Genomic DNA, 19,415 nt, shown 5'->3' with positions numbered 1-19,415 from the left:
TCCTAGCCTACTGAGAAGCCAGGCTCTCACCATTTGAGGTGGGTTGAGGAGGGCTCCCCTTCCATCCTTCTGCACTCCCGTCCAGAGCATGTGCTGTGATTTCTGCTTGACCTGGTGAGTGCTGGCTGGGAGAGAGGGCATAAAGATAGCTGGGTGAGCAGGTCATATGCTCCAAGAGGGAGGGGCCGACTGGCAATCTCCTCCGGTGCACTTTGCTGGGCACAGTAACGCCTATTACCCAGGAAGGAGGCGTCCTCACCCCCTTTTCTACCTTGAAGCCGTCCTTCGGCCGAAAGCCGAGTGGCGGGGAGGGCCACGGGAGCCGGCTTTGCCCCCATCCTCGGCTTGAAGCTGGTGGGCTTGGGCCCGGACACCCTGAGGAAGCCATGCCCACGTCGGGGCAGGAGGGCGGGCGTGGGGGCGGTGGAGGGGGACCCCGACCCTGGCCCCAGCAGACTTGAGAGTCCCAGAGGGCGGGGCCGGGGCGGCAGCGAGCGCGCCGGGGGGGGGGGGGGGGGGGGGGGGCGGGCTCCTCCGGGCGGGCTCCGCCCCCAGCGGCGCGGGTTTAAAAGGAGGGAAGGCACGCGCCGGGGACTGGAGCCACCGCCGAGTGCACCTGAACCGAGGCGTCGCCCGTGCCCAGCCATGACCCTGCGAGTGGTGGGTGTTCGGCTGCTCGGCGGCCTCCTGCTCTTCGCTCTGCTCGCGGCCGGCGCCGCCCCGCTCGGCTGGGATCTCCCGGAGCCCCGCAGCCGGGCCAGCAAGATCCGAGTGCACCCGCGGGGCAACCTCTGGGCCACCGGTGAGTCTTCGGGGTTCCGGCAACCGCTCCCCGCCCCTCTCACCTTCCTTCTCTGGCCTCTCCTCAACATGGACACTAGTGTCCAGGCTAGTGGGGACCCTGGAACTCATCTAGTAAGATGGGGGAACTTGAGACCCAGACCCAGTGACTTGGTTTAAATCATTCACTCAGCCGGTTTAAAGCAGAGCTGAGGCTGGATCCTAGAGCTACCTGCCAGCCTGTTCCTCTTCCCTTAGACAAGACTGCACTGAATCTTCCGACCTCTAGTGTGTCTTCTCTCTGCACCTCCACCTTCCAGACACCTCTTGTCCTCACTTCTTTCTCTGCTGTTTCCCGTCCCTCTTCTGAGCAGACCGCACAACTGGCAGAGTTTCTTCCTGGCCCTTGGGGCCTCCCACCGCCCCTTCCAGCTGTACCATCCCGTCCACCCACCTCTACCTGCTCCGGAAAAGCTGAGTGCAGGCTTTGCCACCACTGGGGGTTCTTTGTGGTTTCTGGTGACCAGGAGGAGAAAGGCTGTGTATGTGTCTTCCTGCCAGGAGAACTGAAAAGTGGGAGAGATGGGGACTCGCCTACTGGGATAGCATCCTTGCTCCCTGACTTCCCTGTGCCTTGGCACTTCCTTTCTAGGTCACTTCATGGGCAAGAAAAGCCTGGAGCCCCCAAGCCCATCCCTACTGGGGACAGCTCCCCACACCTCCCTGAGGGACCAGACACCACAGCTGAGTCATCATCTGCTCAGGGTCCTCCTGCAAAAGCAAGCTCTGGGCATGAGCCTCAGTGTCCCAGCACCTCACACCCAGGTGAGCCAGGAGAACTCAGCCAGGGCTCCCCCCTGGATCCTGCATTGGGCTTAGGGTGTGAGTGCCCAGCCAGGGCAGGAGAGGCCCAGGAAAGCCAGGGATTCTAGGCTCTCCCTGTGATCCAGAGCTCAAAGTGGGAGGATTACAAAGAAAGGGAGCTGACCTTCTCAGCAAACCCCAAGGGACAAAAAAAGTAGGGGAAGACGTTCCTCCTCACCCACTGCCCAGTCTAAAGGTGCAGCCTGGGCTTATCCAGCTTCTTCCAGCAGGACCTTCCCACCCCCCCTTTGCCCCACCCCTGCTGTCCACCTTTGCTGTGCCCTGTATGTGCTTATTGGGACCCTGGGGCCTACATAAAGGATGAAAAGAGTGAGTCCACAGCCAGGACCAAGTCTGGACCTTGTTCACTTTGACCAGTGCTCTTCCCAGTTTCTCATCTGCCTCAGTGACCACTGGCAGGGTTTCCCAACCCCAGCATGCCTGGTCTTCTGGGCGGGACAGTCCTACGTTGTGGGGGCTGTTCTGTGCATTGTAGGAAGTTTAGCAGCCTCCCTTGTCTTTATCCACTTGAGTAGCCTCCCTGTCCACCCACAGTTATGACAACCAACAATGCTCCCAAACACTGCCAGAGGTCCCCTGCTGAGGGGTCATGGGAGGGAGCCAAAATTACCCTTGGTTGTAAACCACTGACCTATGGGGTTTGGGCGGGGGGGCTTCCAGCTGGCACTAGTGGTAAAGAACCTGCCTGCCATTGCTGGAGATGTAAGAGATGCAGGTTCGAAGGTCCCCTGGAGGAGGGCATGGCAACCCACTCCAGTGTTCTTGCCTGGAGAATCCCATGGACAGAGGGGCCTGGCGGGGTCCATGGGGTCCCAGAGAGTCAGATACAACTGACGTGATTGAGCACGCACACACATAGGGTTCAAGGCCCCAGAGCAGGAGCCAAGCCAGCCTTCGTCTCCAGCCTGGCAGAGGGGCAGCTCATCCATTCTCTGCTCCTGGCACCTCCCCATCCCACACACCTTGCCTGGTTCTTTGTTGCTCTGTGAAGAAGGCAGTAAGGTATAGTAGAATGTGGACTCAGGTGACAGCATGCTGGGCTCATAATCCAGCTACTTGGTAGCTGTGGGACCTTAGAAATGTCACTTAGCCTCTCTAAGCCTCATCTTCCTCAACCCTAAAGTGGGAATAATAGTGTCCCTCTTCCCTTAAATGAGACCATTTATGTCACATGCTGAGCGTGATGCCTAATGCATAGAAAACACTTAGTAAACAGAAGCTGTTACCAGTCTGTGAGCTCCCTGGCACCGCCGGTGGCTGACTTAACTGTGTGTTTCCCACTGTGCCTAGCATATAGTGTGTACATTTTGAAAGAAGGGAGGGACATTCCCTAGAGAAAGTTCATCCCCAGCCCCAGTCAACCGTGACCCTCCTGATGCACAGAACCACCACCCTGATACTCCTATGGCAGTCCTGTGGTTGAGACTCTTTGCTTCCCCTGCATGGGACATGACTTTGATCCCTGGCTGGGAAGCTAAGACCTCACATGCCGTGCGGCCCCTAAAGACCTCAGGTGTAAGGGCTAGGTACTCAGGCTGGCTGGGTCTGAAGGAAGACAACGGCCCCTCTGGGTCCACTGATCTTGAAGGCCTGAAACATGAAGACCAACTCGAGAATCTCAGAGGAAGCGGTACCTACCCCTGGGGGGTGGGACTTCAGAAGTGAGGTCTATGGCAGAGCTGGAGGTTGGGGAGTCAGAACACTGTCTGGCCCAGGGTCAGGCCTGGTGCTTGGACTTTATTTCTAGGATCTCCATTGACTGTCGTGACCACTCTGTGAGGTTGAGAAAACCACTGCCCTGACCCCTCCCAGGCCCTTCAGGGAGAAAGGTACTGGGTGGGGTGGGGAGGCTGCCCCTGCCGACCTCTGTGGGTGCCCCTGCACTTAGGAATGGCAGGATGCCCCTATCACTTGTCCCACCCCCGCCCGGGCCAATTCCTCTGTGTGTTCCCCTTCAGCACAGGAGGCTGCTGGTGCAAATGCCGCAGAAGTGATGCTATTAATCAGGAAGACACGACGGCATGGCTGAGATTGTGCCCACCCAGGGAAGGTGCTGTATGGGACCCATCTGGATGTAAATCATGGGCTCACATCTCTGTCACTCCATTACTGTGATTTCTGGTTGGGCTGTCAGGAATATTGCCAGTGCAGATGCAAATGATGTCCCTGCCATATTTCTCGCTTCCCTGTTGAAGTTGTGAATAAAACCCTGCTCTTTACGTAGACTGTCTGGTCCTCTCCTTCTACCTGTGCTGGAGGGGATGGGAGGGAAAGGAGACTGGAAGACCCAGTGTTCACTGAGATGGGGCTGGCCGCAAAGAGCCCAGAACACTCTGTGGCACCAGCCTGGAACTGATTCTGGGCGTCTGCTCATCCACTCATTCGCAACAGGTACTCACTCAGTGCCTGCTGGGATGCCAGGTCCTCTGCCCGCCGCTTTTCTCCTCTCGCCGCTGCCACCTACTGGCAGAGGCAAGTCTCTCCTGTTTCCCACCTGTAAAAGGGAACTGCCTACACGACACGGGAAGGCTTTACTTACCTGATTTTATCTACTCGCCAAGGTTTGAGGGGAGTGCCCAGCGCTTACAAAGGAGAGAGCTGAGCTTGGATCCGGATCCCAGTGTCCCCTCACTCTCTTCTCTGGCCTCGTGGGACTGACTGTTAGCAAATAAACATACAGGACACTCTGTTATAGCCGAATTTCAGATAAACAATGAATAATATTTTTGTATAAAAAGATATCCTAAATATTGCGTGGACATAACTTTTTTTTTTTGGCTACACTATGGCACGCGGGATCTTAGATCCCAGACCAGGGATCAAACCCTTGCCCCTACATTAGGAGCACGAAGTCAACCACTGCACGGCCAAGAAGTCCTTGCATGGACATACTTAAAAAACTACTCGCTGTTTTACATAATATTCGAATTTAACAGGGCGTATTTTATCGGGCCTTTTCCTCTGATCTGCAAATACACGGTCATAAAACCAAAGTGTATTTGCTCCCTAAGGCCCCGTCTGGAACTGACATCCTGGGAATCCCTGACTTGACGTCATTTTTCCAAGAGAGTTTATCCGGAGAACCCCAGACCAAGCCTGGCAAAGGAACGGCAGGTCTGCGCCTGCGTTAGGGCATCTCTGGGCCCGCCCCCCGGTCACAGCAGGCCGCGCCCACTCCTCGCGAGAAGGCCGCGCCAACCCAGGAAGATTCAGAGGCGGAAATAGGATACCGGAAGCGACTGTTGCCATGGAGCCCGCGGAGGACTGGCTGGTGGAGTCCTTGCGCTTGTAAATCGTGTGGGCTTGGGACGTGGAATCTGGGCCAGGGAACTGCCCTGGGGTCCGACGGGCGCGGGGCGGAGCATGCGGGGAATCCTGGTGTGGGGCGGGACCTATACGGAGGACTCCGTCTGGGCCTCGGCTCCCGCTTCTGGGAAATGGCACCTTTCTGTGTGTGCAAGTTGTGTGAAGTAGTGGTAGGAGCCGTGCTTGTGGGGGATAATGATAGCATAGTTTTTGTTATATAGTGTTAGTTGCTCAGTTGTGTCCAACTCTGTACGACCCCATGGACCGTAGCCGGCCAGCCTCCTCTGTCCATGGGCTTATCCAGGCAAGAATACTGGAGTGGGTTGGCATTTCCTTCTCCAGGGGATCTTCCCAACCCAGGGATCCAACCCAGGTCTCCTGCATTGTAGTCAGATTCTTTACCACCTGAGCCACCAGGGAAGCAAGTGACCATTTATTTTGCACCAGCCTCTGAGTTAAACCTTAAAGATTGTCTCGATTCCGCACACCAACCTTGTGAAGTCAGGGTACTCTGGGAGTTCCATTTTACGCATGAGGACGATGCTCAGGGAAATTGTGACTGGCCTGGTTTCAGCCACACATAGGGTAAAATATGTAACAAGATTTTATCCCAGTTCTGCTTGATTCCAAAACTCGGGCCCCCAACCACTGAACCATGCTAACATCTCATCTGGAACAGTCGTAAAAGTGCCATGCATCAATATGTGACATCGTGTCTCTGTCATTCAGGTACCAAGATTTCCATGCATTCGACCTCTCGGGAGCCACTCGAGTGCTTGAATGGATTGGTGACAAAGGTGAGATGCTCTTCATGACCCTGAAGGAGATGGAATCCCACTCCTGAAGCTGGGACTCAAGGAGCTCAGCCTAGAGGGACCCAACCACTGAGAGCTTGAGGACCTCTTAGTCACTCGCAGCAATTTCTTGTTCTATCAGCATTATATTTCTATCTAGCTCTCTTCCAATCCCCCAATACGAGGCTGCATACCAGTGGCAAAGGGGTTTAGTTTTGCTTTGGGAGATATGGCAGAGTGTCTAGACCCAGCCATGATTCACAATCTTTCTAGCAGTTTGTCCCAGCATATTCTGCTTCTTTTTCCAGGAATCCTGGTTGCTGGCTATGAAAGCCTGAAAAAAAATGAGATTCTTCATCTCATACTGCCTCTCAGACTTTCTGTAAAAGAAAACCAGGTAACTTGAAATATATGTGCTGAGTGTATATGTCTGCTTCTACTCATTTATTAAACCTTTATGGAGCTCCTATTATCTACTAAATATTTTCCCGGGTACTAGAGAGAGAGAAGGCGATGGCACAGTACTCTTGCCTGGAAAATCCCACGGATGAAGGAGCCTGGTAGGCTGCAGTCCATGGGGTCGCGACGAGTTGGACACGACTGAGCGACTTCCCTTTCACTTTTCACTTTCTTGCATTGGAGAAGGAAATGGCAACCCACTCCAGTGTTCTTGCCTGGAGAATCCCAGGGACGGGGGAGCCTGGTGGGCTGCCGTCTATGGGGTCGCACAGAGTTGGCCATGACTGAAGTGACTTAGCAAGAGAGAGAGAAACTGTGAGCACTGGGCCTGCCCTATAGTCTAATAAAGATAGACAGATATGCAGAGAGGTAAGTGCTACAGAAAGTCCTGTGATGTACAGAGGGCTCCTAGAGCAAGAAGTCAATTATACTTTATCAAAAATAGATTTAGGGGGAATTCCCTGGTGGTCCAGTTACAAGTCTGTGCTTCCACTGCAGGGGGCCTGGGTTCAAACCCTCGTGGGGTAACTAAGATCCTGTAGGTGCGAAAAAAAAGAAACAGATTTAGGGAGCTATTAGAGTATGGAGGCTGGTTGAAACCTTAGAATGATTAAGATCAGCTCAGATGAATGTGTAGTGTATAAAGAGTGAGAAGAGATGATGGCTAAAGACAGAACCTCAGGGAGGGCATTTGAAGAATGGATAGAGGAAGATGGACCCACAAGGAATACTAAGAATGAATAGTGTTCAAAGTAGAAGGCATCTCAGAAATGGCCAGCGATCCAGAAGCCAGGAGAAAAGAATGTGTGATGAAAAAAGTTGATGGTTGCCTGATGTCACTATGAAATCATTCAGACTTATCGGCTAGATCAGTTCAGCCTTTGCTGCCCTCGAGTAAATTTCTTCCTAGTGCTCTTGTTCTCCCTCATCTCCACCCCTCAGGAGCCAGGACCACACCAAAATCAAGCCTTGATAAGAGACCTGATTTACCTCTCACCTCACCCCTGAATTTTCCTCTTTTCTCTCTCTTTTTTAAAAAAAATATTTGTTTATTTGGCCACGTTGGGTCTTAGTTGTGGCACTTGGGATCTTTGTTGCCTTACGTGGAAATCTTGTAGCATGTGGGATCTTAGTTCCCCGACTGGGGATCGAACCCATATCCCCTGCATTTCAAGTCAGATTCTTAACCACTGGACCACCGGGCAAGTCCCTCCTCTTTTCTCTTGTGGCCACCTCCTTTTCCCCTGCTTCTGGTTCCTCACATGGAGATAGTCGTCCAGCAGCTAAGAGCATGGACTTTGGCTAGACAGACTTGGGTTCAAATGTGTAACATAACCCTTGTGTGACTTTAGAAACATTGCTTAAGCTCCGTGTACCCTAGCTCTGTCATTTTAGAATAGGGATAATTATAGTGTCCACGTCACAGGGTGGTTCTAAGAATTCAACGTGATAAAGCACTAAATAAGGTGGCTGGCACAGTGAATGCTGGATGATTGACAGTTGTATTTTTACTGCTGGAGGAACCCACCTAACTTCTGGTGGGAGGTGCCAGGAGGAATGGGGCTGTGTTTGTCTGCTGATACATTCCAGTTATTTCTCTGATACGCTGTTAAACCTCTGTGACTTCCCTAAGCAGGCTTGGAATATAATGCTTTTGCTATGGAGAAAGGTTAGAAGAAAGGCCTTGGGTGTGCAGGAAAGAAAGCCATCTCTGTAGGCAGCTGAGACCAACATTTATTATACAAGTAACAGTGGCCAGAGGCCCTGCTCAAGAAGCATCGTTACCACCTGAGCGGCTTCCAGGGTTTCCTGCCAGGCTGGGATATGGCTCCTCACCTGGAGCTCCTCTGAAACACTCCTTTGGAGAGCAGCCCTCTCTGATCGGCCACCTCTTTGTATTTTAGGGCTTATTCCCTGAAAGAGATTTCAAAGTACAGCATGGAGGATTTTCAGACAGGTCTGTCTGTGATCTGAAGCACGTGCCAGACACCAGGTAAGGTCAGCTCTGTCTGTGACCTAGGTCTTCCATTCCAGATGGAGTGGCTGCAAATGGCAGGGTGATCCTGCCTCTTATCACCACCCCTCCCCCTCCGCCCTCAGCACAGGGGCGCATGGACGGGCTGTGCGCACACACAGATCTGGAATACAGAGACACCAGCGCTCAGTGGGGTCTTGGTCCCTCACAAACCATCTGACTGCTGTAACCCACAGATCAGTAGTGTTGCTCCAGGGCATAAAGCAGAAGGGATGCTGTTAGTTTCTCAGAGAGCCGATGGTGGGTGGTTGGGGCTCACAGCTCGGTTGGCAGAGGCCGAAAGCCCGTGGGTGAGGGTTCTGTGTTCGGGCTTCCTGCTGGGTCCTCTTGGACACATCATGCCAAGCGGCAGCCAGGGCTAAGTCCCACGGCTGTCGCTGGAGGGGATCAAGTCTGCCCCTCATCTGCTAAATGAGGGTGACTGGTCTTGATGACCCTCCTTGCTGTAAGCTCTCCCAATCTGGGGAGTGTGGGATCCCACTCTGAGTGCGCTGGAGAGGGAGAGGCTGGGGGTATGTGGGTGAGCTCCCCACTGTCTGCACTGAGGTTCCCTGTCCATCCTAAATAGGTTGCTGGTGACCAGTGGCCCTCCCGGAAGTTACCTGCAGGTGTGGCAGCTCGCAGAGGACAGTGGTGAGTGACTGAATTGGTGGGGGATGAGGTTGTAGGAAAGCCTGTTTCTCCCACACCCCCAGTCCCTAATCTGAGCCGGTTAAGAAGTAGACTCAGAGCCGACTGGGAATTAAATGGAAAATCTGTAGATACTTCCCTGGTGATCTAAGATTCCATGCTTCCACCACAGGGGACACAGGTTCGATCCCTGGTCGAGGAGCTAAGATCCTGCATGCCTTGTGGCCCCCAAAATTTATTTTTAAAATGCAATATCTACTTTAACACAGCAGAGATGAATTAGCAGCCAGAGCAGTGCACACAAGCCCCTCATGGAGCTTCCTGTAGCTTGCTTCAGGAATGGAGCTCGCCAACCCAGTCAGAGGCAGGGCGCCTGGTGAGCGGCGGGCCTCTCCTGCGGGCAGGGGCACCACGAGGGCAGGGAGGTCGCCTCTCTCTCCAGCCATGCTGCTCTCAGGGAAAGGAAACAGTGAGCAAGAGGCCGGGCCGACCTACGGCAGATGGAAAGGCAGATGGAAAGGCGCGGGAAGCATTTGCACTGTTCCTCTGGGAGTGGAGGGGCTCCCTTGGCATATCCGCTCCAGCGGAGGGTTTGCGGTTCCCGTCAGGCAGGCACCAGCCCCTTCCATCCCTCCTTGGGTGGGAGCATTGTGGGCCAGCGTGGACTTGGGCCCAGAGGCATAGGCAGCCTCCCTGGGAACTGCCCCTTGGCTCGTGTGGTCTCTGCCTGCGGTTCCCACACTGCCTCTCTTGGGTGCTTCCCAGAAACCGGCTGTTTGCTCCTCCCCCAGCTCCACTGCTGCAGGAAGGCAGTTCTGGTCCTCATTTGGGTTTTGAGGTCACTGACCCTGTGGGCTTTCCTTTGTCGTTTCTTCCTTGTCAGTTATCTGATGCTGTAGCTTCCAGGTGTCTGAATATACTTACTTATGATTATTTTTTCATAATGTTATTGAAATTCACCCATTTTAAGTATACAATTCAGTGAATTTTTTTTATAGTAAATTTAACAAGTTGTGCAACTACCACTATAAGTCGGTTTTAGAACATTTTTATGTCCTCAGTAAGATCTGTCATGCCAATTACTAGTAATCCCCTTGCCCACACCCTGCTATCTGTCTCTGTGACAGATTTGCCTTTTCTGGATGTTTCGTATCAGTGGACTCATACAGCATGTGGTCTCTTGTGGCTTCTCTCACTGAGCATAATCATAGTCCTTTTGTGGTCTACCATGTCATACAGTGTTGTAACATGTATCAGCAGTCTGTTCCTTTTTAAGGCTGAACAGTGTTCCTTCATATGGATGTACCACGTTTGTCTATCTGTTCACCAGTTGCTGGATCTGATTTCTGGCTGTTAGGAATAATGCTACTAAGATCATTCATGTACAAGTGTGTGGACCACGTTTTCCTATGTCTTGGATAGATATTAGGAATGAAATTGCTGGATCATGTGGTGAATTTATGTTGGGTTTTTCAGGGAACTCCCAGACTCTTCCAGAATGGCTTCATCATGTACATTCCCACCAGCAGTGTATGAGGGTTCCTGTTTCTCCATGTCCTGCACCAACATTTGCTATTATTTGTCTTTTTTTATTAGAGCCATCGTAATGGATGTGAAATTATATATAACGTGGCTTTGTCTGCAGTTTCTTGATAACTAGTAGTGTTGAGCGTCTTTTTAATGTGCTTACTAGCCATTCATGTATCTTCTATGGTAAAATACCTATTCAGATCTCAATGAGGGTGTTTTGTTATCCACTCCCTGCCAACAGGCTAGATAATATGCTGTCACAGGCCCTTTGATATTCTCATTCCATTGTGCATTTTAATAGATACTTGTTCAGATTAATCAACAATCTGTAAGATGTAACAGTAATATTAGTGAGTATATATTATATTCCAGTCACTGTACTGATCACTTTCCATGTGTGAACTCATTAAATTCTCTTGAGTCTGAGAACAAACTGTCCAGAGAGGCTCACTTGTTCCAAGTGAGCTACCTTCATAAAGATGGTAACAGAACCAAGACTTAATTCCAGTCTGATTTCAGAGTCTGCTTATAATCATGCCTGGTAGCAGCTATTAATTGTTGTTGTTCAGTGGCTCAGTCGTGTCTGACCCTTTGTGACCCAACAGACTGTAGCCCACCAGACTCCTCTGTCCATGGGATTCTCCAGGCAAGAATACTGGAGCAGGCTGCCATTTCCTTCTCCAGGGGATCTCTCTGACCCAGGGATCAAAGCCGTATTTCCCGCATTGGCAGGTGGATTCTTTACCACTGAGCCACCAGGGAAACCTGCCCATTTTTTTTGGTTGGCTATTTTGTCTTTTTTGAGTTATGAGAGTTCTTTGTACATTCTGGCTACAAGTTGTTTATCAGATGTATGTTTTGCTAATAATTTCTCCTTGTCTTTCATTTTCTTAATAGGGTCCTCTGAAGCATAAAATTTTAAACTTTAATGAGGTCCATTTTATTATTTCTCTTAAGAATGGTGCTTTTGGTGTCATAACTGTCTTACCCATAGATTTCCACATGTTTTTTTTCCCCCAAAAGTTTTATTGCTTTAGCTCCAACATTTAAATCTCTTAGAGTTAACTTTGGTGTGTGGTGTGACTGAAGAGTTTAAGCTCATCTCTCTGCCTGTGAATGTCAGGTTTTCCCAGCACCGTGGGTCAAGAAGCCTGACCTTTCTCCACTGATCTGCTTTGGTGCGTTTGTTGAAAATCAGTCGACCGTGAATGTAAGGATTTATTTCTGGACCCTCCATTCTGTTCCCGTGATCACTGTGTCTGTCCTTACACCAGTAACTGATAATTGTTTTTTATGTTTCTCTAAAACTAGGCAGTGCAGGGCAGCGGTGGTTTAAAACTGGAGTGGGGGGCACCTTTGGAGCTGCCTCCTGTCCTGACACTGCCTGGGGTACCGGGTGCCACAGAGAACCTGCAGCCCCAGGCCCCAGGGAGCTCGGCCCAAGGAGACGTGCCCTGACACTCTCATATGCCAGTAGGAAATCAGATAATTATCTTCCCCTGGATATTAGTGCAGAATATTCCATATCTGGGCAAGTCTGGCCAGCTGTTTTTGTAGATACCTAAAAGTGTGTTTTCCAAGGTCCAGGTTTTGACCCACAGCTTTGGTGTCTCAGAAACCTGATTTTGTGGCACACCCAGAGCAAATCTAATCTGTTGGTAGGGCTGGATGTAGTGACCAGACTTGGAGAACCGCTGTATAAACCAGAATGCCCTTTTATTAGTTTATAATGAAAAAACAAGTATCCCCAAAGATGAAGTATTCCAGATCCTTATTCTTTTCCTATAGAAGACCTAACCTAATCTCAGGCTGTGTGGTAAACATAAGCATAGCAAGAAGAACCAGCTCAGAGGCTTCCAAATGGCATGGCTATAAGCTGTCTGTGAAAGTGAACTCGCTCAATCATGTCTGACTTTGCACTCCCCCCATTCATGGGATTTACCAGGCAAGAGTACTGGAGTGGGTTGCCATTTCCTTCTCCAGGGGATCTTCCTGACCCAGGGATCAAACCCAGGTCTCCCACATTGTAGGCAGACGCGTTACTGTCTGAGACAGCAGGGAAGCCCAAGTTCTCCCAGGCAGAGAGTATAGACCTTCCTTGTGGCGGCGTGGCTCCCCAGGCCTAGGTGCTGTCCAGGCCCCTGGAGGTAGGGTCTGTGGCTTCTCCTCTCAGCTCTGGGGCTGAGGAATCTGCTGAGGATATCTTTAGATGAAGACATGTCTAACAGTGTCAGCCACCTGTCTCCCGAGGCCTCCACTGAAGTTAGAACCTTCAATCTGAGTGGCTCTTCCCACCCCTCCCCCCAGAGGCTGCCCCGATTTCTGTGCCTTGGCGGCTCAACAGCGCCCTCTCATGGCCACCACTTTCCTTTCACCCCGGTAATAAATTTGCTCAGTATCTCAGGTCTGGAGCCATTCTGACTCCTGAAGGAGGTTGCTTACAGCTGCTGTGACCTGTTCTACTGGTTTAATCTTCAGATACAACCTTCTTGCTTTCTTCTTTTCAAATAATATTTATTTATTTATTTTTGGCTGCATTGGGTCTTAGTTGTGGCATGTGGGATCTGTGTTGCAGTGCCCGGGCTCAGTATTTCGGTGCACGGGTTTAGTTGTCCTGCAGTAAATGAGCTCTTAGTTCCCTGCCCAGGGATTGAACCCACATCCCCTGCATTAGAAGGCAAAGTCTTAACCACTGGACTCCCAGGGAAGTCCCCACTTTCTTTTATTGCCCAGTTCTTGGAGGTGCCTCACAGCTTTGACTTCATAGTAATTTTTCCTTTCAGTTGGTTTGGTGAGGGTGGTGTGCTTTCGTAGAGGAGGTATTTTTCCCCTGAGAGAGGGGAGGAGGAGGAGGAACCTGCATTTCTTTCCTGTTGTAAACTGTGGAGTGACTGTCCAGTCAGCAGCTCCAAAGCTTTTGTCTTCCATTGCATCTTTGAAATCGGTCTTTGATGGCTTTCCCTCAGCTGCCTCCTTCCCTGCCGTTGGGACAGATCCCACCTGAGAACCCTGGGCTCTGAGGAGGTCCTGGGGGATCCCTGCCAGGCTCCCTGGAGTCTGTGGAAGGGAAAGAGGGAGCCATCTAAGTGAGGCCCGGGAGAGTCAGGTGGGCTGGGCTGTTTGAATTTCGGCCTCACTGGTGCCCCTAGAGACACGCTGGGCCTGAGGCTCAGCTGTGGTGTCTGCTTCGAGCCCCACCCCCCGCCCACCCCCCACAGTCCCTGGGGCAGCGCTGTTATGTTCCGCAAGTCTGTACCAAGGCACCGAGAGCCTGTGGCTTGGGGAGCAGAGCTCGGGGCCTCTGCAGGCAGCCGGGCCCAGCCACGCCCTCTGTGACCCATGTGTGTGTGTGTGTGTGTGCCCGGCCATGCCCTCTGTGACCCATCTGTGTGCGTGTGTGTGCATGTGGGTGTGGGTGTGTGTGTCAACTGTCACAAGGCAACAGCTGTCACGTGCTCGCTTGATCAGCCGTGGTGGTATTTTTTCTCTCATCCATCCCTTCTTCATCTAGAGTGTAAAAATACAGATCTCCATTTTCTTCAGAGAACCTGGAAACCAAACAGTGAGCCCTAGTCTCTAGGAGCAAGAAAATAGAAATGGAAAATGGGTGTCTCCCTTTAAGTAACAATAGCGTGTACAGCACACTGCTTGTTCTGAACTGTTATACATGGAGATGGCAGAGGATGGGAACCTGCCTGCTGTCCAAGCAGGCTGAGGCGAACAAAGCTAAAGTCTGATTTAGTCCGAGGTCAAGTGTGTCGATGTTCAGTGTAAAAAAGACGTGGACTTTTTTGCCCTGTTTACATTTGAAGACATCTGTGTTGTAACCTTCACCTGTTAGGCTTCAGTAAACAGCGTGAAGTCACGGGACATGTCTTTGAAGAAATCATGTTACTTCATGAACTCTTCCTGTTATAAACGACAGTGCCAATGTGTTCTTTTCTCTCCCTTTATTTGTTCTCCACAAAACTATAAAAAGCCAGAACTGCTTGGCGGGTTTGGATGTGGCTGTTGTCATTCATTATCTCCAGTTTGCAAATAGTTCATAAGACAAATCACAGAGAAATGGCAGTGCTCCTGACAGTTCCAGAAATGGAAACACAGCACGGAGTTATTGCGTCTCCACATCTTCCCTCGCCAACAGTGAGCTCCTTTTCTCCCCCGACCTTCTGCCTGGCCCTTACCATGTAATGTTGCAGACCTGCTTCACATTCTGGACTTGAGCCTCTCCCACTTCCCGCCAGATGTCATCAGAGCTGTTAGCACTATTGACGTGCACAAGAGCGAGGAGCCTCTTTGGCCCAGGGTGGCCATTTTCCCATCGGTGGCACCCGGCGTCCTCCACGGCGTGAGGCTCAGCAGCCTGAAGGTGGTGGATCTGCACTCACAGAAGACCACGTACACCTCAGGTACCACAGGCCTTTCCAGCTCCTCCGCCCCCTAGCCCTGCTCAGCCACACTGGAATCCAGATTCAGCCCTGTGTGCCCCGCTGTTGGGGAAGCAAGGTGAACGAGAGACAAGGCCTGGCCGCAGGGGCTCCTGTTCTGGGTGTGGGGAGGTGGTCCTGAGAGCAGCACCCAGCCAGCTGGGTGCATCTGCGAGATGAGGGGCACAAGGGACGTGGCTCGCTCTGCCTGCGGCTGGTGGGGACCTTACCCGTCAGCCGCGCCCACCAGCCCCATCTGATTGCAGCAGCTTTTCTCACAAGCCCCATTCTCCAGGTGTCAGTGACAACGATGTGCTAAGTAGCCTGCAGGTCCTGGACACGGACACCTTCGCCTTCTGCTGCTCCTCAGGCCGCCTGGGGCTGGTTGACACCCGCCAGAAGTGGTCCCCGTCAGAGAACCTCGGCCCCAGCCCTGGGTCCACTGGAAGGCGGTGGTGTGCAGAAGCTGGCGGCCGGGGCCCTGGGCCCAGCATTGCCCGCCTTGGCTCAGACGGGCAGCTCTGTCTTCTCGACCCCCGGGATCTCTGCCAGCCCGTGAGCTCAGTCCAGTGCCCCGTGTCCATGCCCAGCCCTGAGCCAGAGCTGCTGCGAGTGACTTGGGCCCCCGGCCTGGAGAACTGCTTGGCCATTTCAGGTACTGCTGAGAGGACTTTGTCTCTTCGTCTCTCTCCCAGGGGATTCTGAGGTGCTCGGGAGGGAGCCCACAGCCCCTTAATAAATGTGGCCCCAGAAGGTACAGTTCTCACAGAAAAGCTCCTAGTTCTCCAGGTTCGTGAGGGATGGCCCTTCCTCATGCTGGCTACCAAACTTCATACGTGGGTAGCGGGCCTTTCCTGTTCCAGCAGGAATTCGGTTCTGAGGTTGGTCCAGAAGCCTGCAGGTGGTACAGCACCAGAACAGCCATGGGCTGAACCAGGGAGAGGTGACAGGATCTCGGGTGCCTCTCAGGCTACTCACTTTTAGAATTACAGCAAGCCAGCAAGGTCAGCAGACTCTTGGGTCTGTTCTGGCAGCATCTAGCTGAATGAGGGTGTGCACTGAGGTATCTTAAAGCCCACGGAAGCATCCTCTGAGCGGGGAGAGGCTGACAGTAGTTGAGAGAGCAGGAGAGGCTCATTGATAACAATCGGCTCCAGAAAGAGCAGGAGACATGAGCCAGGCTGGGGTAATTCTCTGTAGGCGTCTCTGGGATATTTCTCTCTCTCTAGGCATCTCTGTTTCCCCCATCAGGTAGGAGACAAGGCCATCTGCTGGGAGGGACCCACATGTGGAGGGATTAGAATTGGGGGTTAGCAGAAAAGGTTTGAAAAGTCTCTTTACCCTCAGTTTCTTGGGGAAAATAATAGTACCTATTTCATGGGAACTTCCCTGGTGGTCCAGTGGCTAAAATTCCTTGCTCCCAATGTAGGGGGCCTGGGTTCGATCCCTGGTCAGGGAACTGGATCCCACATGCTACAACTAAATACATAAACTTAAAAAAAAAAAAAATACTACCTACTTCATATAGTCATGAGGGGTAAAAGAGAGAGAATTCAGGGTTAGCCTCGGGCCTGGCACATGATGGACAGACCACACATGCTCATGAGCATGTGCTCTGTGACGCCATCAGCCAGTTGGCGTGGCTGACGTCACGTGTCACGTGCCTTTCGGTTGGTCTTTAAGTACCTCATTAGTGTTGGATTCCTCACCCTCCAGCCTGTTTGGTTCCACAGAGCAAATTATAAAAACAGTTTCAGAGATACAGCGTCAACACTCTTCTCTTGTTTTTCCTCAGGGTTCGATGGGACAGTCCAGGTCTATGACGTCACGTCTTGGGCTGGAGTGGGGCGCCAAGTAGAACCTCTCTTCACTCACAGAGGTCACATCTTCCTAGACGACAGTGGGATGGACCCTGCCCCGCTGGTCACCACCCACACCTGGCACCCCTACAAACCAAGGACTGTGTTATCGGCTGCCAGTGACGCCTCTCTGCACGTGTGGGACTGGGTGGACCCCTGTGCCTCTCGCTGACACCAGCGTCTTTCAGCCCAGGCCCTGGGAAGCTGCTGTGGAGCAAGGAGACGGATTCAGGCGACCGCAGACGGCCCTGCTACCAGCTGAGTGGCTGAGAGCAAGTTAACCAGCCTGTCAGCCCGCCCCAGGTTCTTTATTTGTAAAATGAGGCTGGTAATAACTACCTGGCAGGGCTGTTGGGAAGGTTAGAAGTAACATTTTAAAGTAACTGCTAGAAAAAATAAAATAACTGCTAGGCTGCATGGCACAATAAACATTTGGTAACTGCTCTTAGCTCTGGAAGCCCCATTTCTCCCAAATGTAGAATGGCAGTGTTTTACTCTGTCCGTATTCACAATATAGAGAATCTGAAGAACGGGTTTTGTGAATTCTTTTACAGAACTAAAATGTATTGTGGTGTTGTATTAGTTGCTCAGTTGTGTCTGTCTCTTTGTGACCCCATGGACTGTAGCCTCCAGGCTCCTCTGCCCATGGGATTCTTGAGACAAGAATACTGGAGTGGGGTGCCATTCCGTCCTCCAGAGCATCTTCCCTGACGCAGGGATTTAACCTGGGTTGCCTGCATTGCAGGCAGATTCTTTACTGTCTGAGCCATCAGGGAATAGTGGCAAATAAACATAAAAAATGTCAACCCCAGTAGCAATGAAGGAAATAGCAGTTTAAAAGAAGATTAAAAAAAATATTACAAGGGAACAAAATAACAAAAGACTTTGTATTTCAATATAAATGCCATTCTTTCACCTAATGCGGTCATCAGACCCCTGCATGTATGTTCAGTTCAGTCACTCAGCTATGTCCGACTCTTTGTAACCCCATGGACTGCAGCACGCCAGCCTTCCCTGTCCATCACCAACTCCCAGAACTACTCATACTCATGTCCATCGAGTCGTGGATGTATGTGGTAAAATCAAGAAGTGGGCAGCCAGGATTACAGACCCAGAGAGGGGTGCTGTATTTGTGACTCACACTCGAAAGTTGAGGACCTGGTTTTTCTGAATTGATGAAAAAACCCTTGAGGAAAGTTCTCCACAAAAGAATGTACTGTTTTCTCAAAGTTTTACTCAGTAGTTGAATTTCTGGGACATTCAGGTATATTGATCCTAACCTTTCCTTGATGCAAAACTTTCCTTGTGTGTGTGTATAAAAAGTTAGGTTCTCAGTAATTGTAAAAAGGCTTTCCCCTCCATCAGTGATTTTCAAATCTTAACATGCATCAGAATCACCTGGTTAAGACACAGACTGCTGGGCTCTGTTCCCAGAGTTTCTGATCAGTAGGAGTGTTAGCCAGGCTTCCCAGGTGGTGCTAGTGGTAAAGAACCTGCCTGGCAATGCAAGAGACATGGGTTCGATCCCTGGGTCAGGAAGCTCCCCCAGAGGAGGGCATGGCAACCCACTCCAGTATTCTTGCCTGGAGAATCCCATGGACAGAGGAGCCTGTTGGGCTACACTCCATGGGGTCGCAAAGAATCAGACACGACTGAGCGACTTAGCCCTCTGGCACTCAGGAGTGTTAGCCGGGGTGTAGTCAGAGAAGCAGACCAGTACTTGTGGGAGCTGGGCCCACAGTCTCTGTAAGGCTGCTGTCTTTCCATTTATCCGCTGCTGGAGCCTGGGGCCCACAGGGCAGATGCTGGGGGCCACCATGGGAGATCCCACCCATGACAAAGGTCATGTGGAGAAGACCTGACAGGCAAAGGCAGATCAGGACTCGAGGGATTCCCTGGACCTGCTCGAGCATCTACCCCGAAAACAAAATCTGTCTGTCTACTGTTTATTATATTATGCCTTTTACCAACTCTTCTGACATTAACAGGGGGCTATCCCCAACCACCTTTCTCTGAAGAAAATCAACTTAGGGCTCTAGTTAATAAGTCTCCTGGGCTTGAAAGGAGCATTTTTACTTTAACCCCTCTGTTACTATTTTAGCTTGCTTGACAGGTTTATCCATCCTCTTGCAACTAACACACATGATTGTTCACAACACCCCAAGCATAACCTTCGAGCGATAAAAAAAGCTTTAGTAGAATACTACTACATTGTTGAGCCAATGTTTGCTACTGAGTTTCCTTGTCCTTTACCCAATGTGCGCCTGGGAGTGCATTAGCTAGTATAGTTGGTATGCAAGAAAAACAAGCAGTAGCCTTGGCATTAGCAACATAAGACCCTTGAGTTAGTAAGTTCTTTCTTTGTTGTAACCCACTGCACCTCTGCTCCATAAGAATGTAGCTCTGTTTCCTGAGGGGGACTGCAGATTGGGAAGATAAAGGGAAAGCAGGTTTTCTGGTTGACCAACCTTTATCAAGAAAGAGTTACAAAATGTTAACAGGCCACAGGGCCAGAAGATGCTGTACATAACATAAGACCCTTGTTTATGAAAAGCTATGGAGAAAATGTCCTGGTTTCAATAAAGGTAAAACAGATGTAATGTTGAGCTAACTCTGCATGACTTTGTATCTTTCACTTATGGAAATGTGTAACTCAGGGTATAAAAGCTCCCTTTGAAAATAAAGCTGCAGACCCGGCTTCATCAGAGCT

The 19,415-nt window shown here is 51.1% G+C and overlaps 2 protein-coding genes across 3 annotated transcripts; both read left to right on the top strand.

Moving 5' to 3' along the window:
* Window positions 1-562: 562 nt before the first annotated feature.
* On the top strand, window positions 563-3,888 carry NMB (neuromedin B). Its single transcript, XM_055555719.1, has 3 exons — window positions 563-802; window positions 1,433-1,605; window positions 3,624-3,888. Exons 1-3 carry the CDS (start codon window positions 646-648, stop codon window positions 3,657-3,659), a joined length of 366 nt encoding a protein of 121 aa, XP_055411694.1. The 5' UTR covers window positions 563-645; the 3' UTR covers window positions 3,660-3,888.
* Window positions 3,889-4,822: 934 nt separating this feature from the next.
* On the top strand, window positions 4,823-19,412 carry WDR73 (WD repeat domain 73). 2 transcript variants are annotated; one of them, XM_055555717.1, is made up of 8 exons: window positions 4,823-4,953; window positions 5,701-5,768; window positions 6,074-6,162; window positions 8,129-8,217; window positions 8,828-8,892; window positions 14,619-14,828; window positions 15,142-15,501; window positions 16,642-19,412. In XM_055555717.1, the coding sequence occupies exons 1-8, from the start codon at window positions 4,913-4,915 to the stop codon at window positions 16,875-16,877; spliced, it is 1,158 nt and encodes a 385-aa protein (XP_055411692.1). In that variant the 5' UTR covers window positions 4,823-4,912; the 3' UTR covers window positions 16,878-19,412. The 2 variants fall into 2 exon arrangements, with proteins under 2 accessions (XP_055411692.1, XP_055411693.1); XM_055555718.1 differs by having other exon boundaries at window positions 4,825-4,953; window positions 14,664-14,828.
* Window positions 19,413-19,415: the final 3 nt, after the last annotated feature.

The sequence above is a fragment of the Bubalus kerabau genome, chromosome 19, assembly GCF_029407905.1.
Source record: "Bubalus kerabau isolate K-KA32 ecotype Philippines breed swamp buffalo chromosome 19, PCC_UOA_SB_1v2, whole genome shotgun sequence".
NCBI classification, from domain to species: Eukaryota; Metazoa; Chordata; class Mammalia; order Artiodactyla; family Bovidae; genus Bubalus; species Bubalus kerabau.
The sequence above is the reverse complement of the archived record's forward strand: the minus strand, read 5'-3'. Positions and strand labels throughout refer to the sequence as shown.

Excerpts from the sequence above, each read along its gene's own strand:
- NMB (XM_055555719.1), top strand. The coding sequence starts at position 646 with ATGACCCTGCGAGTGGTGGGTGTTCGGCTGCTCGGCGGCCTCCTGCTC. Across the intron at positions 803-1,432 it reads GGGCAACCTCTGGGCCACCG|GTCACTTCATGGGCAAGAAA; the intron begins GTGAGTCTTCGG and ends CTTCCTTTCTAG. Across the intron at positions 1,606-3,623 it reads TCCCAGCACCTCACACCCAG|CACAGGAGGCTGCTGGTGCA; the intron begins GTGAGCCAGGAG and ends GTTCCCCTTCAG.
- WDR73 (XM_055555717.1), top strand. The coding sequence starts at position 4,913 with ATGGAGCCCGCGGAGGACTGGCTGGTGGAGTCCTTGCGCTT. Across the intron at positions 5,769-6,073 it reads TGAATGGATTGGTGACAAAG|GAATCCTGGTTGCTGGCTAT; the intron begins GTGAGATGCTCT and ends TTCTTTTTCCAG. Across the intron at positions 14,829-15,141 it reads GAAGACCACGTACACCTCAG|GTGTCAGTGACAACGATGTG; the intron begins GTACCACAGGCC and ends CCCATTCTCCAG.